At 40.7% G+C, this 23462-nt stretch overlaps 1 protein-coding gene across 5 annotated transcripts in view; it reads left to right on the top strand.

Moving 5' to 3' along the window:
- Positions 1–14750: 14750 nt before the first annotated feature.
- fnbp1l (formin binding protein 1-like) overlaps positions 14751–23462 on the top strand; it is a 59307-nt gene continuing 50595 nt past the window's right edge. For 3 of the 5 annotated variants that reach the window (XM_034293922.1, XM_034293923.1, XM_034293921.1), the window contains exon 1: positions 14751–14921. In XM_034293922.1, the coding sequence (XP_034149813.1) occupies positions 14898–14921 (24 nt within the window). In that variant the 5' untranslated portion in view covers positions 14751–14897. The remainder of the gene's footprint in view (positions 14922–23462) is intronic. The other 2 variants (XM_010872039.5, XM_010872040.5) reach the window with 2 other exon arrangements.

The following is a 23462-nucleotide window of genomic DNA, read 5'->3' as shown; positions in this document are numbered from 1 at the left end:
GGTAACTGGCCCTTCCCTACATTAATGGAAGCACAGTAGTCAGCAGTTTTAAGTTCCTCTGCCTTCACTTGCCATGCCCTCTATAAGTATTGGCACAGTAAATCAACTTTTTATTTTTTTGTACACTCCATGCATATGAAAATATAATTAAAAGATGAATATGAGGCAAAGGTACAGACTGTCACATTTTATTTATGGGTGTTTCAACACATGCATGGTTTAATCAACTAACAATAACAGCATTTTAACAGTTCCATACCCCATTTCATGCGAGCATAAGTACATAAGGCACAAAGGTTATAAAGTCCCTGTTAACTTTGACCATATTAAAATAACAAGTAGAGAGTAATGTCTACTTGTTTCCATTGCCCTTGTGTCAGACCGGCCTCCTGTAGCACACCTGTATGCCTGGCCTGGCCTGAAAAGAAACAAGAGCAAATAGGTGAAAACAGCTGGAATGAATTGTTCTCTGCCTTACTTATACCTTATTCTGGCTAGGTTTCTCCATGGGTCTGTGATTCCCCAGGATGCCATTCCATCACAGTATTTACCAAGTAAGCATTTCATTAAATGGTCCATACCTGTTCATATAACAAATAGAACTTAAAAATGGAACCAGTAACTTTGTAACCTCTGCAGTATGCCCAAGCCACCCTTTATGGTGCTTGTGAGTTCAAGGCAATATTAAAACAGCCTCTTAAACCCTCTTTGACTTCTGTACTCCGGTCACTGATTGGATGATAGGGAGGTTGATGGGCAGGTTTTTGGGGGCAAGCCATCTATGCATCACACCAACGCTGCAGGGCAGAACATTTTGACGGTCTACTTCAAACAGCCACACAGGGAGCAGCAAGGTCAACTCTGTCCTCTCTACCATTTAATTTCCACATGTACCGGATTTCCCCTGCGAGTGTGTTTGTAAGCATGTGAATATATGGTGTAAGTGGTTCACAGACTACCAAACACAGAGCCAGACTGCACTTTTCCGGAAGGTTTCTAATATGGATTGCGATTGGGTTAATAATGGCACATGAATCGCCAGTGAATAAGTGTGACCAGCGTGCTGAGCCCAGTCCTGTGACAAAGCCACCTAAACTATTATTTTGAAGTCACAGATGAGATGCCAGGTGGTCACCGACCCCAGAGCAAGAGAAACCTGTCTGAAGCCTGCTCCTTTCTGAAAGGTGACACCACCAGGTTTAAGGAACGGGATGATGGCTTAGAGCTGGGGTGATGTTTTAGTGAAAAATTGTGTTATATAAAAATTATTTGAAACCAAAAATGTGCATAATGCAAGAAGTCTTATTCATTTTAGCCTGAATTGGGACCACACACTCCACAGTATTAGTTTTTTGTCCCCAACAAAGGTAGTTTGATGTAAAACATTTCCCAAAATCTTTAGCTGACTGGCTGTAAGTTAGACACAGACAACATCAAAAGAGATGCATGGGGTCAGTTCAACAGCCCAGGCGAGGTGTATGTGTGTACCTGTGTTTCATGCTGTCATTAGAGCATGTTAATCTACTGCTTCCTGTCTGCTCTGTTAGGTGGAGCTGATTTGCTCACATAACACCAGCCACAGGCCCAGTCCTTACGAAAGCAACCACAATGATGTACACACATACGCACACAGAATCATAAACTCTCACAGGAGGCCTGCATATAGATAATAGTAACTCACTAATACACCAACACCCGGAAACATAACCCACACTTGAACACATTGTTTATTCACACACCTGCTCCCCTGTGTCCTAAAGGTGAGAGTAAAAAAAAGATGTGGCCTCTTTCGCTGCTTTTACCTCTGGGATCACCCGATCAACTTACCTCCTCACACACAGATACACCCACAGCCAGGGCTGCAGGTAGTCACAGACACACCCACGGCCAGGGCTGCAGGCAGTCACAGACACACCCACAGCCAGGGCAGTCCCAGACACACCCACGGCCAGGGCTACAGGCAGTCACAGACATACCCACAGCCAGGGCAGTCCCAGACACACCCACAGCCAGGGCAGTCCCAGACACACCCACAGCCAGGGCAGTCCCAGACACACCCACAGCCAAGGCAGTCACAGACACAACCACAGCCAGGGCTGCAGGGAGTCACCGTTGTGGTTTTGTTAGCTCTTAGGTTAAGGCTGTAAGCAAAAAGATGCATGAGTCGAGAGACCAGATCATTAAAGAAAACATCTACTTCCATTAATGTACAACCACATTAGCAATAACTTAAATACACATCATGTACTGCAGTGTGGCTCAGAGGGTGCGTAAATATTAATGCTGATGACCATCTGTGCCTTGTGGTACTATATAAGATGAGTAGATACAGACTCAGGTATTAGAGAGAGTATGTGTAGAGTGTCTTCTTGTGTCTGTTCATCACAGTCATGTATTATTCTTTGTTTTAATTCTAGCATTGATTTTGCAGATAGCTACTTTATATCGTAAAGTGTGTCTTTTACATCCAGGTTGTATGTCTTCATCTTAAAATACCACTAAATTAAAGTGTCTGTATAAATCGTGAAGTGTGTTTTTTACATTCAGCTTGTGTGTATGTCCTTATCTTAAGATACCATTAAATTAAAACGTCTGCTAAATGACCCAAGTGTAAATTTTAAAGTGTCTTATGCAACAGGTCAGACACTGGGGTTAGTGATGCTGTAGAGGAAGATCAATCTGCACTGAGATAATAAAGTTAGGAGGCGTTAGGACCTAGAAAGAGGAGGAAGAGGAAGGTGAGGATTTGAAGTAGAGAAGATGGATGAGGAGAGTACTGCATTCTGTTTCAGGCACTGGGAATATTTACGTTTAAATAATTTAGCTGATGCCAAACTACGCAGCTCACCTGAATCATGTAGTCAAGGCCTTGAAAATGTGTTTGACAAGTTGATTCTGGTGTAGGTAGGGGTCCCCAGGAGATGTTGAGAACGTAGATTTTCTTACTGGGCCCCTGTGGAACTCACACCCAATTGCAAACGCCATGCTCTTCCAACTGAGCTACACAGGACGAGAAAACAGGAAACAAACCTGTAAACCCTGGGGAAGCCTTAACCAGTTGCCTGCTAAGACAGTGTGGACCTAGGGAGTGACTACAGTGTGGAGCAGGGGTATTACATTCTTATCCTACGAGCTCCAGAGCCTGCTGGTTTTCTGTCCTGCCTCATCATTATAGCACCCACTCAGGTCTAAGTAAATCCCTGTAGAGGGCTGCAATGAAAAATGTAGTGGAACTGGCTTTGATGTCCAGCTGAGTTCACAGGGTCTTGATGATTTGATGACTCATCAGAGAGGCTGACAACAAAGAGTAGCGCCCATAGCTAGCCCTTGGATACTACATTGACATCTGGAGATTGGGAGGGGAACAGACAACACTGTTGTCTGACCACACTCCTGTGTGTGTGTGTGTGTGTGTGTGTGTGCATGAGTGCGTGTGTGTGTGTGTGAGAATATGTGTAGGAGGGTGGGTAGAAGAGATGAGACGGTTGTGTTAGGCAGAGACGTAAACCAGTGTTGCAGCGGTACAAGTACACGAGAGGGAGTGGCTTTCACCAGCGGTTGTCAAACATCACCTGGTGACCACTGGATACGAGCACACTTAGCCAATGAGTGCATTCCTGCAAAAAAATTGTTTAGCCAGTTTGCTAGTATGAGAATTAACTATTGTATAGAAGGGACGTGTGTAGGGACCCTGATTAATATGTACGGAAACTTACTGCCACTTAAGAAAGACTACTTACTGTCACAAGAAAGATGTTCTTAAAATGACATACATCAAGACCTGTTTCATATGCCTAACGGACCTACTCTCATCACTGGCTAAATATGAGGCCTATTCCACATGAAAGATTTTTCACTTTGAAGAAAGGTGTTTGTTTAGTGCCCTGAAGTTAGAACAAATCTGAAAGTCTCCATCATTGTCTAGAATACTAATCAGATAGTCCTGATGATTAGTATTTTACCTGAACCTAATGGCCGTAACTTTTTGGAATTAATATCTAATACTTATCTTATAACCTAACCTTAACACTTAACTTAATACCTAACCCTACCAATCCCTGTACATAGGCCATAGGTCCTCAACCCTCTCCTGGGGACCCCCCAGCCATCTCACAGTTTAGTTTTCGCCCAGAACTAGCTCACCTGATTCAACAGGTAAGGGCTTGTTAATTAGTTCATAAGTTGATTCAGGTGTGCTAGCTCTGGGATACATCCAATAGATGGAATGGCTGGGGGGTCCCCAGGAGAGGGTTGAAGACCTATGACATAGGCCATTCTTTCACTACACATATGGACTTTAATCTCTTTTACTTCAGCATAGGTTGGTGGATGGGACATCTTTCTTTTTCCAAATCAAGATTATTTTGCCAAAACAAGACTATAAGAAATGTGTTGTTGTTTGGGCTTGGGAAGCTTGTTCAGGGCCGCTATAAATCAGCCTCCCAGGATGATTTATAGCGGATCTGGGTCAAACTAGCACAAATCACAGAGAAAACCTTACATTTCCCAGACCAATAGCTGCAGAGGTTAGAGCACAGGGCAATGTTATTAAGTAGTATTCACACTGAAGTTTGAAACTTGTTGCATAAATGAGCGGTATCCGGATAGATCCTATTTTTTTCATTTGGAATAAGGTAATCTGGATAAAATCTTAAATTGTATAAGATGTCCGGAGGTCATTTAACAGGTATGAATGTATTCCAAGCTATCCATTCAGTCTCTTATAGAGATTTTAGTGTCTAGCTCCTTCTAAAATCTTGCACAAGGGTTTTTATCAAGGTTAGAAGGGGATTCTTGCTATCAGGAGGAGAAAGACGGGTCTAAGGCCAAAATTAACTTTAATTTGCTTCCAGTAATGGAGTGTGCTATATGTTATGATTAATGGGATTACAAAAAGTTATTTCTCCAGACAGAGGACATGATTATAGTGCAAATAGGAAAGGTCTGGCAATCATCCCACTCCATTCTAAGCCAGCTAAAGGAAGCCAGACCATCAAACCAAAACACAACAGCATGAATGTTAGCTCTCTAAAAGTAAGACATGAAATTTGGGAGAACCAATCCTCCCTCCACTTTAAATTTAGTAAATGTATTTCACCAATCATGTGTTTCTTAATCCCAAATGAATTGGTTGTTAATTGAGTCCAGTTGTATGTAAAAGGATTTTAGTATGAATATAGGGATATTCGGGAAAAGGTAAATGTGGCATTAGTCTAATCTAGCACCGTTCACAGGGTATGGCATGGCGTTGCAAAATAGAGTTATAGCCTTTCTCCCTTTAACCCTCTACAAATCTCCCACTTCACCACCACCAAAACACCCCCAGACCATCCCATTGCCTCCACCATGCTTGACAGATGGCGTCATGCAGTCTTCCAGCATTTTTTTTATTTGGTCTGCATCTCACAAATGTTCTTCCTTGTGATTTGACCACCTCAAACCTTGATATGTCTGTCCATTACACTATTTTTCAATCTTCCACTGTGTACTATTTGTGGGTATTATTTATTGAAGCTGCCAGTTCAGGACCTGTGAGGTGTCTGTTTCTCATGCTAGACACTCTAATGTATTTGTCCTCTTGCTCAGTTGTGCCCTGGGGCCACCCACTTCTCTTTCTATTCTGGTTAGAGACAGTTTGCGCTGTTCTGTGAAGGACAACGCTGTACGAGATCTTCAGTTTCTTAGCAATTTTTCACATGGAATAGCCTTCATTTCTCAAAACAAGAATAGACTGAGAATGAGTTTCAGCCTGTAATTGAACACACAATTGCTGATGCTCCAGATTTCTGTTTTTCATTTCTGTTCATTTTGATGTCATTTTAATTGCTATTCTTTTGAAAACAAGGACATTTCTAAGTGACCCCAAATGGTAGTGGACACTGACAAAGACATAAGAGAAGACGAAACAAATACCAAACCCAACGTCATTCCAAACCAACGATCCTTCTCAGATTCTCTGGAGAGTTCCACTGGAAACCCTACATTGAGAAGCCAGTGGGACATATGACATACTGTACACACACATTATCTCTAGTGGGTCAAGGGATCCTCAGACCGTGGTGTGTGTGTGTGTTTGCGTGTGGGAACAGTCAACCCCTAACAGCCATCTAATTAATCCACAATGAGTCTCATTGCATTAAAAACATATGACACTTTAGAAACACACAAAGCATTCATGAGGATGACTAACTGACCAAAGATAGCAATAATGACAAACAGAATAAAAAATCTAAAAAGTCACATGATAATAATAATAATACATTTCATTTTTAGGCACCTTTCTAAGCACTCAAGTCACCATACAGACACAAGACACAATAAAGATAAAAACAAACAGAACAATGCTAAAAGCAGAAGGGATCGTGATGATGAACATTGCTATAAGCAGATGAAAAGTGATCATGTTAGATATGCCAGTGTGAAAAGACACTGGCATATTCACTACATTAAATTATGTAGTGAATAAAATTGATCTTGCTAGAGAATCATTGCCTGGCTACCCAACCACCATGCTGTAAACAAACCCTGTGTCCCATGCTTTTAGTTTCTCACAATAAGGAGACTGAATTGAAATAGCACTAAGGCAGAACATAAAATATGTCTAAATATACAACTGTAAAGTAAAGAGTCTCAGACTGAAATATGTAGCAATGACAGAATAGAAGATTTCAGTCTGAGTGGTCAGGCAAAGGGAATCAGACAATGCCTGAATAATAAAAAATAAAAAAAAATGTAAGGTGTTTAAGGTTGGCCCGACAGATGAAACTGTAACACTGCTCAAATCCATAAATTTAAATTACAACCCATGTTCTGGGCTTCAATCAATCAATCAACCAATTAAATTTACTTTATAAAGCCCTTTTTTCATCAGCAGCTGTGGCAAAGTGCTTTAACAAAACACCCAGATTCAAGTTTATGTTAACAATCAATAGATGCCTATATATCCAACACAGTATATTCAAGCTTTTAAAAGGGATTGTATTCAGAAATGAAACTGAAACTATGTGCAATATGCTACACACAGAGATGTATGAGCAGGTACATACTGACATGCACGCACCCCCAAACACAGGCGTTGGCATTTGATGTGTCACCAGACCCTGGTGGGCAGTGTAAATGCAAGACCAGCTAAATAATTCACTGTCAGACAAGGCAGGGGCAGCTGCATGGAAAACCCTACCTCAAAATACTGTGTATGAGTGTGTGTGGCATGCTCTAGATTGTGTATTGACCCGGGTTCAGATTAAACTCTATAACAGGACTCATGGAAACTACCCTCTGACAGATTACCAATAAACACCTTTTTGACAGTGTGTTTGTTTGTGTGTGTTTCACTGCTGGAAAGGCAGTAAGAACTGGCCAGGACAAGGGCTATTTGCAACATGGGAGGGCGGGTAGGTGAGTTAGTTCTGAATGACATTATGGGACAGAGAAAAGTATGAAGGCTGCGGGCTGGTTGTGAGAGAGAGGATAATGGAGATGGAAGTGGATAGGGAAATGGAGAAAGGATAATGAAGAGGGAAATGGAGAAAGGATAATGAAGAGGGAAATGGAGAAAGGATAATGAAGAGGGAAATGGAGAGAGGATAGTGGAGAGAGGATAATGGAGAGTGGGTAATGGAGAGAGGGAAATGGAGAGAGGGAAATGGAGAGAGGGTAATGAAGAGAGAAATGGAGAGAGGGTAATGAAGAGAGAAATGGAGAGAGGATAACGGAGAGAGGATAATGGAGAGTGGGTAATGGAAAGAGGGAAATGGAGAGAGGGAAATGGAGAGAGGGAAATGGAGAGAGGGAAATGGAGAGAAAAATGAAGAGAGGACAACGGAGAGGGTAATGAAGAGAGAAATGGAGAGTTGATAATGGAGAGTGGGTAATGGAGAGGGAAATGGAGAGAGGGTAATGGAGAGAGAAATGGAGAGAGGTTAACGGAGAGGGAAATGGAGAGAGGGACATTTAGAGAGGGAAATGTAGAGAGGGAAATGTAGAGAAGGTAATGGAGAGTGGGAAATTGAGCTAGCCAAGAGGCTGTTAGGTGTACAAAGAGAGGGAGCTCAAGAAATCAAGGGGAAACAGAGAGAGAGAAGGGCAGAAAGAAAGAAGGGGTGGGAGAAGGGCAAGGGGCTCGTTGTGGGACAAAGAGAAGGAGGTAGAGGAGGTAGTGAGATGGAAGGAGAGAGGGAGGGAGATGTGGGAGTATAATTAAAACCAGTATTCTATATCTCTGCAGGCTGCCGCATGGAGCTGGGAACTGCTGATTCAGGAGAGACAAAACAGAGAGAGAGTGAGAGAGAGATGGCGTGGTAACAGGAGGGAATGGAGATATGGAAGCAGAAGAGAGTGAGAGAGAGCAGCAGACTGTAAAGTTATTCTAGACTAGTGACTGCAGAATGCAAAGTCAGTGAAAACATGAGGATGCCATCTATGGGACACACAGCAGAAGTGCACATCATCAAAAAAAACTTCAAAGCCATGCAGTTCCTGGGAAAAATGAAAACCCCATAAAGCTGCTAATAGAAATCATGTGAAATTGATCTTATTCAGATTAGTTAACACACAATATGTAATCTCTTTGGTTAAAACACATACACATTTGTAATTTGTTTTGAAAGAAACTATGTGATTGCAGTTATATAGCCAACCTTTGAAGGGAACCCCGAAGGGAAACGTCATCAAAAACAGAGGCAGTGTCCTCATGCCACAGCGTTACACGGTTGCCCAGTGTTGGTATAGCAACCCGACATTAGATCATTTTGTCACACATTAACACCACGCCAAGCTTCAATATTTCGCTAGACAACATTAAGCATTGTGTTAAACTGACTAACGTTTCTTATTAAGTTTACCTCCACCACAAATAGCATCTGTAAAATGAATAGCTTTTGCAACTGGCCGTCTTAACAGCTTATTAGCCAGTAATAGGCTTAGTATCAACTTACTTACTCGTTGGAAAAGTCATAAGAATTGAGCAATTGCTAGCGAGACTGAAGATGAACGTTACACTGCCAAAGCTATTTCATTTAATGGCACAAAAACCATGCACGGATGCGTACTTCGAAAATCCAACAGAAATAGTTGAAATATAACCGTGAACAGTTTTATTTTAGGCTTACTATAAAGTAGCTACTGAAGGTTGCATCCAGCGAAGTGTTTGTCTAACCGGAACAAATCCTAACGCATAATTTGTTTTGACTGTGACGAGATTCAAACGCTGGACCTATTGCTTGCAGGTCTGCATCTCTAATCACTATTTAAAAAGGGATAGTCAGTCAGTCAGTCACTGAGTCAGTCAGTCACTCAGTAAGAGACATTCGCTTTTCTTCGCCGGCTCCGCTTACGTGGTTATGGAAAAATAAAAAAGGTTATGGAAAAATAAAAATAGCATCAGACACAAACAAAAATAATACCAGATACTCTTAAAAACGTGGTGCCTTTAAGGTTCTAAGCAAGGTCAGATGAGTGGTTTGCACTTTGGGTTCATTCCCTTGATTCCAGTGTGCCACAAAAGCTCTTTAACAATGCTCCACTAAATATATTTTCCATAAAATACAATAATCAAAAATATATATATATATTCTTCACAATTTTAGTAATGAGAAGGCCAAGTGGGGTAGAGGGGATGTCATTTTAAAAACCTTGGAAAACTCACACTATAGCATTACAGGTTCACCAGACACAGCAGCCCAGATTGGAGAACTGTGAAGGCATATCACATACTAAACTTAACTTCTTCTGGATGACGCAAAATAGAAAACTATATCTTCATTTACAATTCCTGTTTTTACATTTACAGTAAGTGTTCACAGACAATGTTGATACGTAATTATAGTTTAATGTTACCTTTAGTGTTATAATTTAGGGACAAGCCGGACATTTACAAACTTCAAGTGAAACTTTTACCCCCAAAACTGTATGGCTTAGAGTTTAGAATCATAATTTTTATTTGTAGATTTATCAATGTTTTGTAATTCAATTTGCTGCAGACTTCTTACAACTTATTTCATTAGAATTGCGTGTGTTAATGTGTGTTCTCTGTACTGTGTCGGTATCTATGGGAGATCTGTCTGATGTGTTTTTGCTCACTGTGGCTAAGACGATGGCTGACTCATGTTTTTTCAGATGACACCATGCCGAAACTGGCTCTGCTTCTGGACCACTATGGCATTGAGATAAAAGACTTATCCCCTCAACTACTGGACAACTGTTGTTTACAGAGCATGCAGTATAAACACAGAAAGTTTGTTTATGTCTTTGTTGAAATGAAATTGAAATAAATTATTTGTTTTAATGCAGCCTAACCCTGGCAAATCCTGAACAATCTACAATTGTGGCCAAAAATATTGTCCACCTTGGAATTTATTCAAATAATACACACTTTCTTCGAGAAAATAATTCACTACTTACCACTTAATTGGCACCTTCTGGAAGTTAGAAATAAATAGATTACAAGCAGGTGATTTTCTTTTACTTTGAAATTGAACTAATCTATGGTGGATTGTAGGTGTATTCAATATGAAAATCACCAATTCAACCTGCTTGAACAGAGAAAAGGACCCTGTTTTATATCACTGAGTGGACTGCAATGAGAATGAACAACATAAAGATAAAACTGAGAATTGTCAGAGGATGTCAGACACACAAGATTGTAGGAAGATAACAGGGAGGTAGTTAAGATGAAACATCAACAACTTGAAGCCAGAACAACGCATCACCCTTTGATATTTATTTTGTTCCCATATGGTGAATAAACTGAAATAATCATCAGTTACCGGTGTTTGAGAGTATTCTTCAAGTTTATTTTTCCTAGTTGTTTTTCCTTAAAAGGGGACTTTCCACACACTTTTTGATCTGGTTCTCTTGTGGCAAACCAGCAGAGAGACCATATGGCCGTCAGGGACATTCTAGCATTAGTCCATAAGTATAGGATGTTTGGGTCAAAGGACCTACCACTAGATTAAGTAAACCACGTTGCAAAGAGAGAGAACCTTTTAGTACGTATTTTCAATATGCTTTACATGACAATATGTAGGCACTGGTGGCAACATGAACTCCCACAGTGACAACAGTGACATTAGTAACAGAAGGATGTGCCACAGCACTTCAGTCTGATGACGAAAACGACAAAGGAAACGCCCTCACAGTGTGTACATATAATATATAACCGTTCTGTTTTATATCCACGTTAGTAATTCAGCAAGCTTACTTAACAAGAGTGACTTGCAGGAGTAAATAGGGTTAAGCGCATTGCTCAAGGACAGGACAATTTTCCTTCTTATCGGCTTTGGTTGCTTTCAGTTCCAGACCCAATGCTGATCTATTTGCTGCTCACTAGTGACACCAGCCTAACCATGTTAACACAATGTTGTGAGAAATTCCACGGCCATGTTTGACAACGAGTGTGAGAACGGAGCACAGCTGATAACGGGAATGTATTCCATACAGAGCTGGCGTTCCAGAGAAGTGTCAGCTTACAAAATAGGCCTGTAGGTGGGCCTCTATGTGCTCCACCAGTCTTTGTGTTTTATAACAATGTGCTCTTCTATTCTAGGTCAAGTTGCCTGCCAGCACCTTACCTGTGAATGGGATAGGGTCCGCTCTGGTGTTCCAAAATAATATCAGGTGAATGTCTCACTGGTCACAGAGCTGGACAAAATGGCTAAAGAAAACATATAAGCCAGGTATTAACCTTTAAAAAAAAATCTTTGTGAAAAAGAAACTGTTACATTTTGTAGTTGGGATCCTTTAAGAATGCGAAAGCAAAGTAAACATTTCCTGGAGATAAATAAATGCTTTTTGTCTTGTCCAATTCGTCATCATTTGATGAAGAACGCAGTACCCATGTAATGACATGTGATTAGACATAGTTCATATACCTAGCTGTGACATTGTTTGTCTGTCTTTGTTCTTGTGAATTGCCTCAGTCTTGTAGACGATTGTGTGTCGTGTGAGAGGGTTAACATCTATTTCCAACATGATCATTGGTGCTACTCTCATGTGATACAGCTTAGAAGGTTGTGAGTTGCTGAGAGTTTTAGTAGCACCACAACAAAACATTGTGGACTGACATGGCAATATAAACATGAGCGTATGTGAGAAGGCACAGCATCATGTAACCTTTTTCCAGCATGATACAGCAAATGGTTGTAAGACACAAGATTAGCCTTTTGTGTGTTGAAAAAGGAAGCGAAAGCTTGTCTGAGTTAAAATCATTGGTCCAATGCTAAATGCGTGTGTGTAAATAAATATAATGTGTCTGTAGAATACTAAACTGTCTCAAGGTGTACTAAACAAATGAACCCCCTTAAACAAACTGACCACATCTGCTTATCTATGCTTCTGCTTCCCTGTGTCTAGATGATTTTCCTTGTATGTGATGTGATGTTCACTGTTTGTGATGTCCCATTAATGTATTGCATGGGTGTGTTGGTCTGAATGTTGCATCAAAAATGTAGTACGCTGACCTTTCACAAGCTGTGGTATTAAAACAAACTTACCGCCGTGGCGCAAACGCACCCTCTCCAGCATCGGCGTCACCGTTGGGGCTCATCGAACAAACCAACTACATGTCTGCTTATCATGCTGTACGAACCAATCTAACCATATTAAACAAGGTAACTGTGCCTCTGCATCCCTGCACTTCTGCCACCGTGTGTCTAGGAGTTCTGTCCTTGTATGTAACGTTGTGGTCCATTTATGTGACATGTGAGAAACTGATGTTACTAGATGTGATGTGGAGAGTAGAGGAGACAATGCTGTCACCAGTAGACATTTCGATAGCACTCATTCGAAGACTAGTACTGCCGGGTCACCGGCTGAGTTGGTGGATAGTACAGAAAACAAGTGTGACGTTCACGTTGACATTTGTGAAGTGGTCATTGCCAAATGTATTATTTTAGAGAGAAATTGTTATGTCTATTCATTTGAAGTATGTCGGTGAGCCACCTGGAAAGGTGTGGCTTATAGCTTGAATGTCTGTTATTTGAAGACAGCTGTAAAAAGCTGTGCTAAGAGGCTTGATTGGAGAATCTGACATCTTCAGACATGACCTATACTTAATGTGTGGTTTGGCCTAGACGTTGTCAGTCAAAGCTCCTATAAAGAAAAGCACTTTGCAGACTTTTCTTTTAAAGCGTTACAAGCATATAAAGGTAGGTAAGAGGGGTCAAGTGACCAGAAAGGGGGTCTGGTTTCTTCCCAGAGATTTTTTAACCCCCTTCCTTCATTAAACACTTTATTACTTTGGGTACCCAGATCAACACTCATCAGGTATTGATCTCAACATGGTCAAACGGCACACTCTGGCCTACCTGTAATTTGGATTAGACTGCAAAGAGAGTTAGACTGTTGAGGAAAAAGGAAATGTCTCTCTGGTTTGTTTTACATAAATGCAAGGGTTCCTTAGTGACATCCCTCTTAATCTGTCTCTCTTTGTGTCCTTTTTTGGTGGTCGTAAATGCAGGAATAGGATAATCTTACTTTATTGTTTGTTGTATTATTCCAGAGGATGTCCTGACAGTGGGTTTCATTATTGTGAAATTGAATACATTTGGAATCACAAACTCTTCCTAGAGTTGGCAGTCCAGCCAAATTAAGCAACAGGGAAAGAAGGGCCTTGGTCAGGAAGGTGCTAATGTGATAGTCCTCAGCAGCAGGGTCAGGGAGACAAGTCAGAATGGAGGGAAAGGTGAACTGTGCAAACTTGAGCTCCAACATCCCTTTGGCTGTGGGGCTTCATTATTACCTGGAAGGCACTTGGTAATCATTTTCTGTGGACACCGGTGATAATCCAGCAAGTTTACATGGCTTGCTGCCTAATTTGGCCATGATGTTTGCCAACGGTTGTGGGTTGTCTACTTACTTCACTGAGCGTAAACAGCGTTATAGCAATCACCGCGTGCTAACTTTGCCCTGGTCAAATTCCAGAGAGAATGTGTGATACACGTTCAACGACAATATCTGGCTAAGCCTGTTAATTTATTGACTGATCAAACTTACTGCGTGTGTTCTGGTTGTAGCTAATAGCATTCATAGTTATTTTGCTCCATTATAAATACAAAGGATGTAGTCGAGTATGCCGAAGCCGTCGTGAGTGGTATTAAGACTTAGCTTAGTAGCAAAAACATTTATACAAACTAAAAGAATATCAACATTTCCTATATCTACTTTGGACAAAATACACCAGCTTACTTGCCTTAAAAAGTATCAGTACATATTCGAATAGTTATCTCAAGTTCCCTCTAAAGTTGAATCTAACGTCAGGTAATAACAATATTGGCTGTATTCACACAAATTACCGTCGTAGTACACAAAAGTGATCCATTAATGGGCCCATCTATCCAATGCATTCCACTTGAGGGCAGTGTGTGGTCACAAAATAGATAATGCAAGTTGATCAATACCAGAAATCCTGTGTTTTGGTGGCATTATGTGGCATTATACCACACCAATCCGTTTTTATTACTATGTAAGAATTAAAAATGAGATTAATGTGACTTTTCTTGTGTGTTTGTGTGTATGTATGTATGTATGTACGTGTGTGTGTGTGTGTGTGTGTGTGTGTGGGAAGTGTGGGAAGGGGGGGGGGGTCATCAGGCTTAGAATAACTCATTCATTATTTTAAGTGTTAAATACAAGATCTTTAACAATTTTTTCTTAAATTCTAAATATTTTGGAGTACATGCATCAATTGCAAATCTTATTGGAGAACCTGAACCTCCCGTTTCACTGCATGCTCTAGATCCCAACTTCCTCCGCCAGAGCTGAGTCAGACAGCTCCTCTCCAGTGTGGGCAAGGAGTGTACATCGCAGACGACGACAGGCGATAGGAAACGCAACCTTGGCGAGTTTTGAGCGGGGATTACGCTGACAATCTGGGGGTTTGGTAACAAGAGGAGTCCGCAATGACTTGGGGAACGGAGCTTTGGGTAAGCTTACTACTGGTATAAACAATGTCGCTCTGTTCTTTGTTCTTGTGTTGGCAACACGCTTGCCAACTTATCGGTCATGTATTCGATGAAGGTGTTTCGCTACCTTAGCATAGCTAGCTGAGCAAGCTAATCCTATGCACCTTTACCATAGAGACGGTAAACAATAGGCAAGTCGTCTACTAGTAATGTCAGCCAAGCAAGGCAGAAAATTTGGTTATCTTTGTTTGGTATTTATTATTCTAAGATGTCTCTGACAGTGGCTTGATTTTAGATCAGTTATTGTTTTTTTTACGTTTGGCTGTTGAATTGGGCGCATATCACACCCAGTTTCTTAGTTCACAGAGCTAGCTACCGACTATCCCTACATTTAGGTGGAGACTGGAGACACCGGTAGCTATCAAGCAACATCCTCCTGTTCTCTCTCGATTGTGTGGATCGGACGGATACTGACTGTACTACTACCCCTCCATAAAACAATGCACGTGCGCGTTTAGAATAGCTTCGAATCTATAGGTTATTTTTGTATTAACGGCTCTTTCTTCCCTGGGTCTCTTTGTGAGTGACTCTTCAAGCTTATCCATTGCTCCTGGCTTGCAAAGAGAATGTGCAGAACAATATTATATATTTGAAGAAACCAACCATTTATTTGACTAATATCACTATGAACTGCCTATTTAAAATATGTTTTTGTCAGACGTATTCCAGTAGGCTAAGGTCGTTATCATGTTCTTTCTGGTCTGCCTCTGACAGCCCAGCCCCTGGCTATTTGCCCTTGCTTTTACGGGGGTATATCGTCTAAATTAGTTAATGCATATAGCTAGCTATCTAACATGTTACTACAACAAAAAACTGCTCCACATTTTTTTGTTATTGAGAACATTATCTTTACATATCAATACCGTTTCTCATATCCAGTGGTGTTGACCATAAAACGCTTTGGTCACCACCAGTAGCCTCCCCCTATTGCCTGATCTGTAATAGTTTTAAAATGTAGTCTTTAGATGCCAATCCTGAAGTGTTAGCCACCAACAGGATAGCCCAGGATGTGATAAGCCTATTTCATACCATTAATGAAGATAATTGCACGTGTATGTAGTGTAGGTAGATCAACATGTTAAAGTCAACGTGTGATTGATGTGCCTCTAATGGGTTGAGTATGATTAACTTTTAACCTGTAATGTCAGTATGTGCTGTGTTTCTCTTTCTAAACAATTCTCTTACTGCTGAATTATAATTACAATATATTCAGAGTTCAGTCTGAGCAGCTATTACTGCTTCATTTTGGGAGCTGACTGTGTTGAAGTTTATGCAAGTAGGCTTAAACTACCCCCTAATTAACCTGAAATGCCATATTTGCCCATCATTGTGCAATAAAATATTTCAAATAGTTTAAAAAGGCATTTCTCTTTCTCTGCTGTGTAAGAGCACAGTAACCAGCCTTGCTTTTTAGCCTTGCTTTTTAGGATGTTGCACAGCGGCTTACTGCTATCGACTGTTTATCCCAGATTTGCTGGGATTATCTGTCTAATTGTCTGGTTGCATGTGTTGGGCCCTAAACCCTTATCTTTTAACTGTGTGCCATCATGCAAGCAACAGTTTAAAGACCCCTTCCATATTCTTTTATTTCAAAATCTCTATTAAGAATCCATTCAAGACTTGCTTGACTTTTTCCCCTGGGTCTATGGTTCACAGATTTATTTCAGTATTTATTTGAACAGTTGAATATGCATTTGTAGCACAGTAACACTCATTCTGTTTGTTTCTTTTTAAGAATGAAATAAATGTAACCCTGATTCCTCCAGCCCCAACCTAGCTATTGAGGATATATAGCTCTGTTTTTCTCAAATAGATCAAGAGCTTTGCTCTCAGATGCTTTCAGGTCTGTTTTCACAATGTGGTTGCAATGATGCGATGAAATCACAGCTGGGCCTATCCATAGTAACAGAATGACTGTTTGTTAGTATATATTATATTGACATGATTTTGGGCTCTGATGGGCTGTTACAGTATTCCATGTAGGCACTAGAGCCACTGCCTAGTACACTCATGTTGATTAATACAGTATATTGCTTTGGTTGAGTTTACATAGGTAGGCCAATTGTGAACTTAATTTCTTTCCACCAATAGTTTTTTTGACCAATTAGGCCAGCTCTGAAAAATATCTGATTTAAGAAATTGTGATAACGCCAATTAGTGAGACATTTGAATTGAACTGTATTTGGAAATGTATCCACTAATACCCAGTGCCTGATGCTACAGTATCTCACAAAAGTGAGTACACCCCTCACATTTTTGTAAATATTTGATATTGGTATTCATGGTTTCCTCAATGAACTGTAGCTCCACAGTGCTGGCAGCACTCATGCAGCCTCAGACCATGACACTCCCACCACCATGCTTGACTGTAGGCAAGACACATTTGTCTTGGTACTCCTCACCTGGTTGCCGCCACACACGCTTGACACCATCTGAACCAGCTTGTCTTGTCTTCAGCAAACTGTTTGCGGGCTTTCTTATGCATCATCTTTAGAAGAGGCTTCCTACTGGGACGACAGCCATGCAGACCAATTTGATGCAGTGTGCGGCATATGGTCTGAGCACTGATAGGCTGACCCCCCACCCATTCAACTTCTGCAGCAATGCTGGGAGAACTCATATGTCTATTTTCCAAAGACATCCTCTGGATATGATGCTGAGCATGTGCAATCAACTTCTTTGGTCGACCATGGCGAGGCCTGTTCTGAGTGGAACCTGTCCTGTTAAACCACTGTATGGTCTTGGCCACTGTGCTGCAGCTCAGTGTCAGGGTCTTGGCAATCTTCTTATAGCCTATGTCATCTTTATGTAGAGCAACAATTCTTTTTTCAGATCCTCAGCGAGTTCTTTGCCAAGAGATGTTGAACTTTCAGTGACCAATATGAGGGAGTGTGAGAGCGATAACACCAACTTTAAAACACCTGTTCCCCATTCACACCTGAGACCTTGTAACACTAATGAGTCACATGACACCAGGGAGGGAAAATGGCTAATTGGGCCCAATTTGGACATTTTCACTTAGGGGTGTACTCACTTTTGTTGCCAGCGGTTAAGACAGTAATGACTGTGTGTTGTGTTATTTTGAGGGGGACAGCAAATTTACACTGTTATACAAGCTGTACCCTCACTACTTTACATTGTAGCAAAGTGTCATTTCTTCGGTGTTGTCACATAAAAAGGTATAATCAAATATTTGCATAAATGTATGGGGTGTACTAACTTTTTTGAGATACTGTAATTGATACTATTATTTATGGTTAGTATACCACTACCCAACCAGCTAATGATTACAGACTGGCTTACTGACACGGTCTGGGAATGGAAACAAGGTGCCAATGAAATGTAACCATACTGAGTGCATAGGCAAACAGTTATTCCTGTTTTCATTACAGATGTCTTATTCTAGTGGCTGTTTTTTGATGCAAACAGATTTTGTAATTTGGTGCAGCAAATAGTGGTGGCGATCGGGAGAGTTCAGTTAAAGACCCATAGATATTGAATCCCAGCTGAGACCCGGGGTTGTATTCAGTCCACAGAACACATCTTTAAAAGAAATCCCCTGGTGAGTAAGGAGGGGCGTGGCAGCACAGGATTGTGTTGGGGAGTGTGTGGCTGTGAGACTTGATGTTGTCTTTAATAAAGGGGCTCGGTAAACAGGCCTGGCTAAGGGAGGTGTTGATCTGGGAGAGCTTATTTTATTAGATTGCCCATCAGCTATTTACCTCACAAGAGCTATTGTTCCTGGGGTCCACATGAAACATAAACTGCATGAATGTCCAGAACAGTTATAGACTAGACAACATGAAATCCATATAGCTTTTGATGAAAATGTGTAGCCTAAATGCTTTGTTAACTGTCTCAATGTTAACTTAAAAGTAGCTGATGCAAAGCTGGCACAGTATCATGACTGTTTTCATCCATCCAGTGTGTGTTTATTGTGCGGAGTGTCCTGTCACCTGTGCTCCAAACACGCTGCTAAACAACCTCTTGCACTTGAATTAAAGGGTAACTACGCTCAGAAATGAGTCTCCTGATGTGGTCTAAACGTTATTACGTTGAACATGCCAGGTTGTGTTGGTCTTTAAAAAATATTATTTTGAGTTAAACACTGACAAAAATGACAGTCCGGAGAATGAAAATAACAGAATTTGCGGAACAAACTGTTGAAAGAATCAGACCTATACGTTTAAACAGATTTATTGATGCTGTGAATTCCCAGGGTACATTTTACAGGACAGAACCACAGAGTTTGTGAAACAATCAACATGAGTGGAAGTGGATCAGAAGTTATCACAAGTGAACAAAGTACCTGCAGTGTTGGCTTGGTTTGGCACCAATTTAATACATTTTTGTTTGCTTTCACCTGCACATGTTTTCCCACGTTGGCTTACGTCTGTTACTGATTTTGAGGTTTTGTTATGCAGTCATATGGCCAAGGTACACTATACAGTAGCTCTTCATTGACTGTGGCATGTCAAGCCAGTGGACCTTTGGTTGGAGGAAAGGGTTTGTTGTGGTTTATCAACAGCTTATGTTGATTTGTCTGGACTTGTTTTCTGGCATACTGTTCGCATTTAGCAGGGCTGACCCCGTTCAGTCGACTAGTCGATTGTTTAGTCAGTAGTCTGTTGCTCGACTAAGATCTTAATCGAGTAGTCACAAGGCCGCACAACACCGCAAGGTTAGATGCCTCAGCAATCTCTCAAAAAAGACATGCTATTAAAATGTATATGGGTATTAATATGTCAGACCAATGGTGATGCTTCTTATTTCAACAACTGGAAATACAATCATACAAGTTATCTGTCTGTATACTGTAATAACAAAAGACTCGCAAAAATAAGCACGATGAATAGAAACAATATTATCTTTCTGTAATTATTTGTTATACAATGTCTGAATTTAGGTTTTGGAAATAAGACACTAGCAGTGTTTGGAGAGTGTGCTGCATGTCCTATCCAGAAAGTGTATAGTAACGACTCACTGACAGTCAGAGCTTTAAGAAGGGAGCCTCAACCACAGTAACAGCAGCAGAGAGCTTAGTTTAACACATTTTAATTAATCCTAATCTTCCTGCCTCGGCCGAATCATGTATTTAGCCTTGGTATTCTGTCATGTTTTTGACAACCTGAACACGATTAATATGCAAGTTTTGATTTTATGAGCATACATTTTTTAACATTCCTTTTGTTCAGATCAGATTTCGAGGCATCTGTTTCCAGTAATGTAGAGCCAAAACACTTCCTATGAATTATAAAATAAAATGTTTTTCATAAAACCCTTTTCAAGTCAGCAGTGCTTATAATGATACACAGGCTAAAATTTGGAAGAGCTAGCAACAACAAGTGGGCTGTGTCCAGAGTCTTCAGGCAGAATCCAGATCAGCTGCATAACCAGGTGGACAAGGATGGGGATGACATACAAGCTAGAGAAACATTGGGAGAAACCTCATAGCAACTGAATCTGTGAAGGCCAACAGCTGCACTAAGTCAGGTTGGGAACATTTTCAATTTCTGGTTGACTTGTCAATTATCCTCTTGACAGTGGCTTAGGCCTCAAATAACTTGGACGTTTTAAACTATACACGCAAAAAAAGTCTGTCCTATATATGAATTTGTTTCTTTTGAGACAGTGCCTCTTTTTCGCCTCGCTAGTTGTCCTAAATCCGTAGGCTGCCTAGTCTTAGTTAAGGTAGATGATTCAGATTGTTCCACGCCTATGTACTCTGGCTTTGTGGCTGAACTTCCTTTGTCCAGGTTTCCTTCTTCTTGTTAATCTGGACACCATGGGGTTGAGTCAGTTGGGGCCAATTGGCCATGGTTAGAACTAAGCTCTCTTGCTGCCAGTCATGGGGTGCAGCCAGCCTGTCTCACACTGGGGCCTTTCCTTCCTTCCACCAAACACCATGCTGAAAAAAGGCTGGCATATGACTAATGAGTAGGCCTTTATTGGGCCATATTTTACTGTCCTATCTATTCTATGAAGTTGTGGAGATGGGGTCCCATCAGTTGACGGCGGTCTGAGGCAACGGTTCACCGGGTCCATGACCCTCTCATTTTCTTTTGTCTCTGCCCCATTTCCAGGCAGGAGCAAAGAGAACCCTTTCCCATGAGCACACATTTCAGAGCCACAGCAGATAGTTTTAAAACAGTAGGATTTTAGATTAGATTAAATGTAACTTTGTCATTGAACAAGTACAGTACAACAAAATGCAGTTGGCATCAAACCAGAAGTGCAAATAGAAGAGGGCAGGAAATTAAGTGTAACGTATGTTACAAGTGGCAATTCTAAATGAGCAATGAAGTCAAATAGGGGAGGTCATAAAATGTACAAGCATTAAGTATATGTATGTACAAGTGGGAAATTAATAGTTGTGCAATGAGGCAAGTGCACATGGCAATTCTGAATGCGCAATTGAGCAAGTTGGATGTGTAAGGTAGTATGTGCAACTAAAATGCAGGGATTGCAGCAATGAGGTTCCTGAGGTAGATGTGTACATGTAAAAACTGAAAACTGCAAGTACAGTGGTAACTCTAAATGGAGTGCAGGCAAATTGAAGTTGCAAAGTGGCTTGTGCAACTGAAATGCAGGGATAGCAGCAATGAGGTTCCCGAGGTAGACTTTACAAGGCAGTGTCAGAGTCCAGTAGTATTAGGGAGTATTGCAACAAGGTCCCTGAGAGGCGTACTAAGCGGTGGGCAGGTGGAATATTGACTTATAATACAGTGGAAATGAAGAGTTCCTTTGCTGTGTAAACATTGGTATTTTTTTTATCTACACAGCATGACTCCCTATTCTCTGCTCTTGTCTTTTCCTGCAAGCAGTGTTTTTTGGGATCTTGCACTGAATGGGGAAGGAGAGATTGATTTGCCCAAAAGCATGCCGCTTGAATGAAAACAGAAGTAAAACTGTAACATTATATTTATAATGTTTAGTTATCTGCAAAATAATGGTCAATGAGTCACCCGTCACGCGAACCGATGGCCACGATGTGTGGTCTGTCCCGTTATAGTTTCTCTATAATACTTACAGACTCTAAGTATTTTTGTTGATAACTAATACCTCAACTCTTTTTGTTCGAATACTTGATGTTTTTTCATTGTGAGTTCACACTGCAACTTTTAGTGAAGACATCTGCTTTAAGCTAGCTTGTGGCACAAAGATATTGTCCCACAGCATGGTTGTTAAGAATTACGGCTTCGGTGTCTGGGCCTACAAGCATACCTAATATAAGTGAAATTTTCACTGAAAATTACCCTCAAGGTTTGAAAGATTTTGCCTAGCTATCTATGGCAATGGCACAAACATAGCAAATGCCATTGCATTATTAAATATGGCTTACTATATTGCAGGATTTAATCATTCTTGAATACATGCCAATTCAGTGCTGAGGATGATCTGCTATCTATTTAGTTTTTACCAAAACATTTGTCAAAGCCTTAGGAATTTTACTTTGAACGTGTGGGAAAAACTATTTGGAAGGAGCGCAATATTCTCAATTCAGTCAAAATCATTAATCTCACAAGATGTCTGATTTAGTTTGCCAAATGTATATCTTATGTCCTACAAGATGTATTTCAGAACCTCTTGAGACAAAAGTATACTTTGGAATGCAGCTAGGCCTCAAATAATGACAATGAAAACCCGTCTGAGCGTTTACACATTCATGAATGCTGGCGTTTATGTCAGGAACAGAAACTGTTGTGTCGTGGGTTAATACAAGTAGAAAACGTGCTGACTATTCTAAACATAATCCTCTAAGGGAATCCTGTGGCTGTAAAGTGAGCTTCTTGCTCTGGAGCACTTTAGGCTTTGGACACTGCTGCGATTAATGTCCTTCCCAAAGCTGTTGCCCAATGTGTACAAAACAGGTCTCATCCACAATAAAAGTAAAAGTCACTCCTTAACAGTTGTGCTGCACAGTATTTAATAAACCTCTTTCCTCATCAGTAGTAATAAACGTGGCAGAAGGTGATATAGCACACAAAAGAAACCGTACATGTGAAACAACTGAAGGGAGACTGAGTAATGTCACTTGAAGTAAGGTTGTTTTGTGCCACACAAGCTATGATTGTCGATTTCATGGTGTCCTACTTTGTTTATTAATTTCTGCTTTTATCCTGTTCCAAGAACTCTGAGAGTTTGGCAGCCATTGTCCCACAAGCATGGAACACGAATCAAGCTTTAGAATGGGCTCTCTGGGAGTTGGCTGCTGGAGTTTTATAAGAGGGTAACAGAGTTCATTGTTCACCGACTCCCCATTCTCTTTAATGGGCCTCTTGCAGCTTGACTTATAGTTTGGGTCTGTTTACATGGCAAAGAAAGACATCGGACAGTAGTTTCACCTATAGTGCTATCTGTAAGTATCAGGACAGTGAAGATTATTTTCTTTTGCCTCTGTACTCTAAGGGTTTTGATTGGAAATCAAACCACCAATATTATGTATGGATTTTAGATAGCCTTTGATTTTAGGGTATTGGAGTTAGGAATCTGACAAATGGA

Source organism: Esox lucius, chromosome 8 (genome assembly GCF_011004845.1).
Source record: "Esox lucius isolate fEsoLuc1 chromosome 8, fEsoLuc1.pri, whole genome shotgun sequence".
NCBI lineage: Eukaryota > Metazoa > Chordata > Actinopteri > Esociformes > Esocidae > Esox > Esox lucius.
The sequence above is the reverse complement of the archived record's forward strand: the minus strand, read 5'-3'. Positions and strand labels throughout refer to the sequence as shown.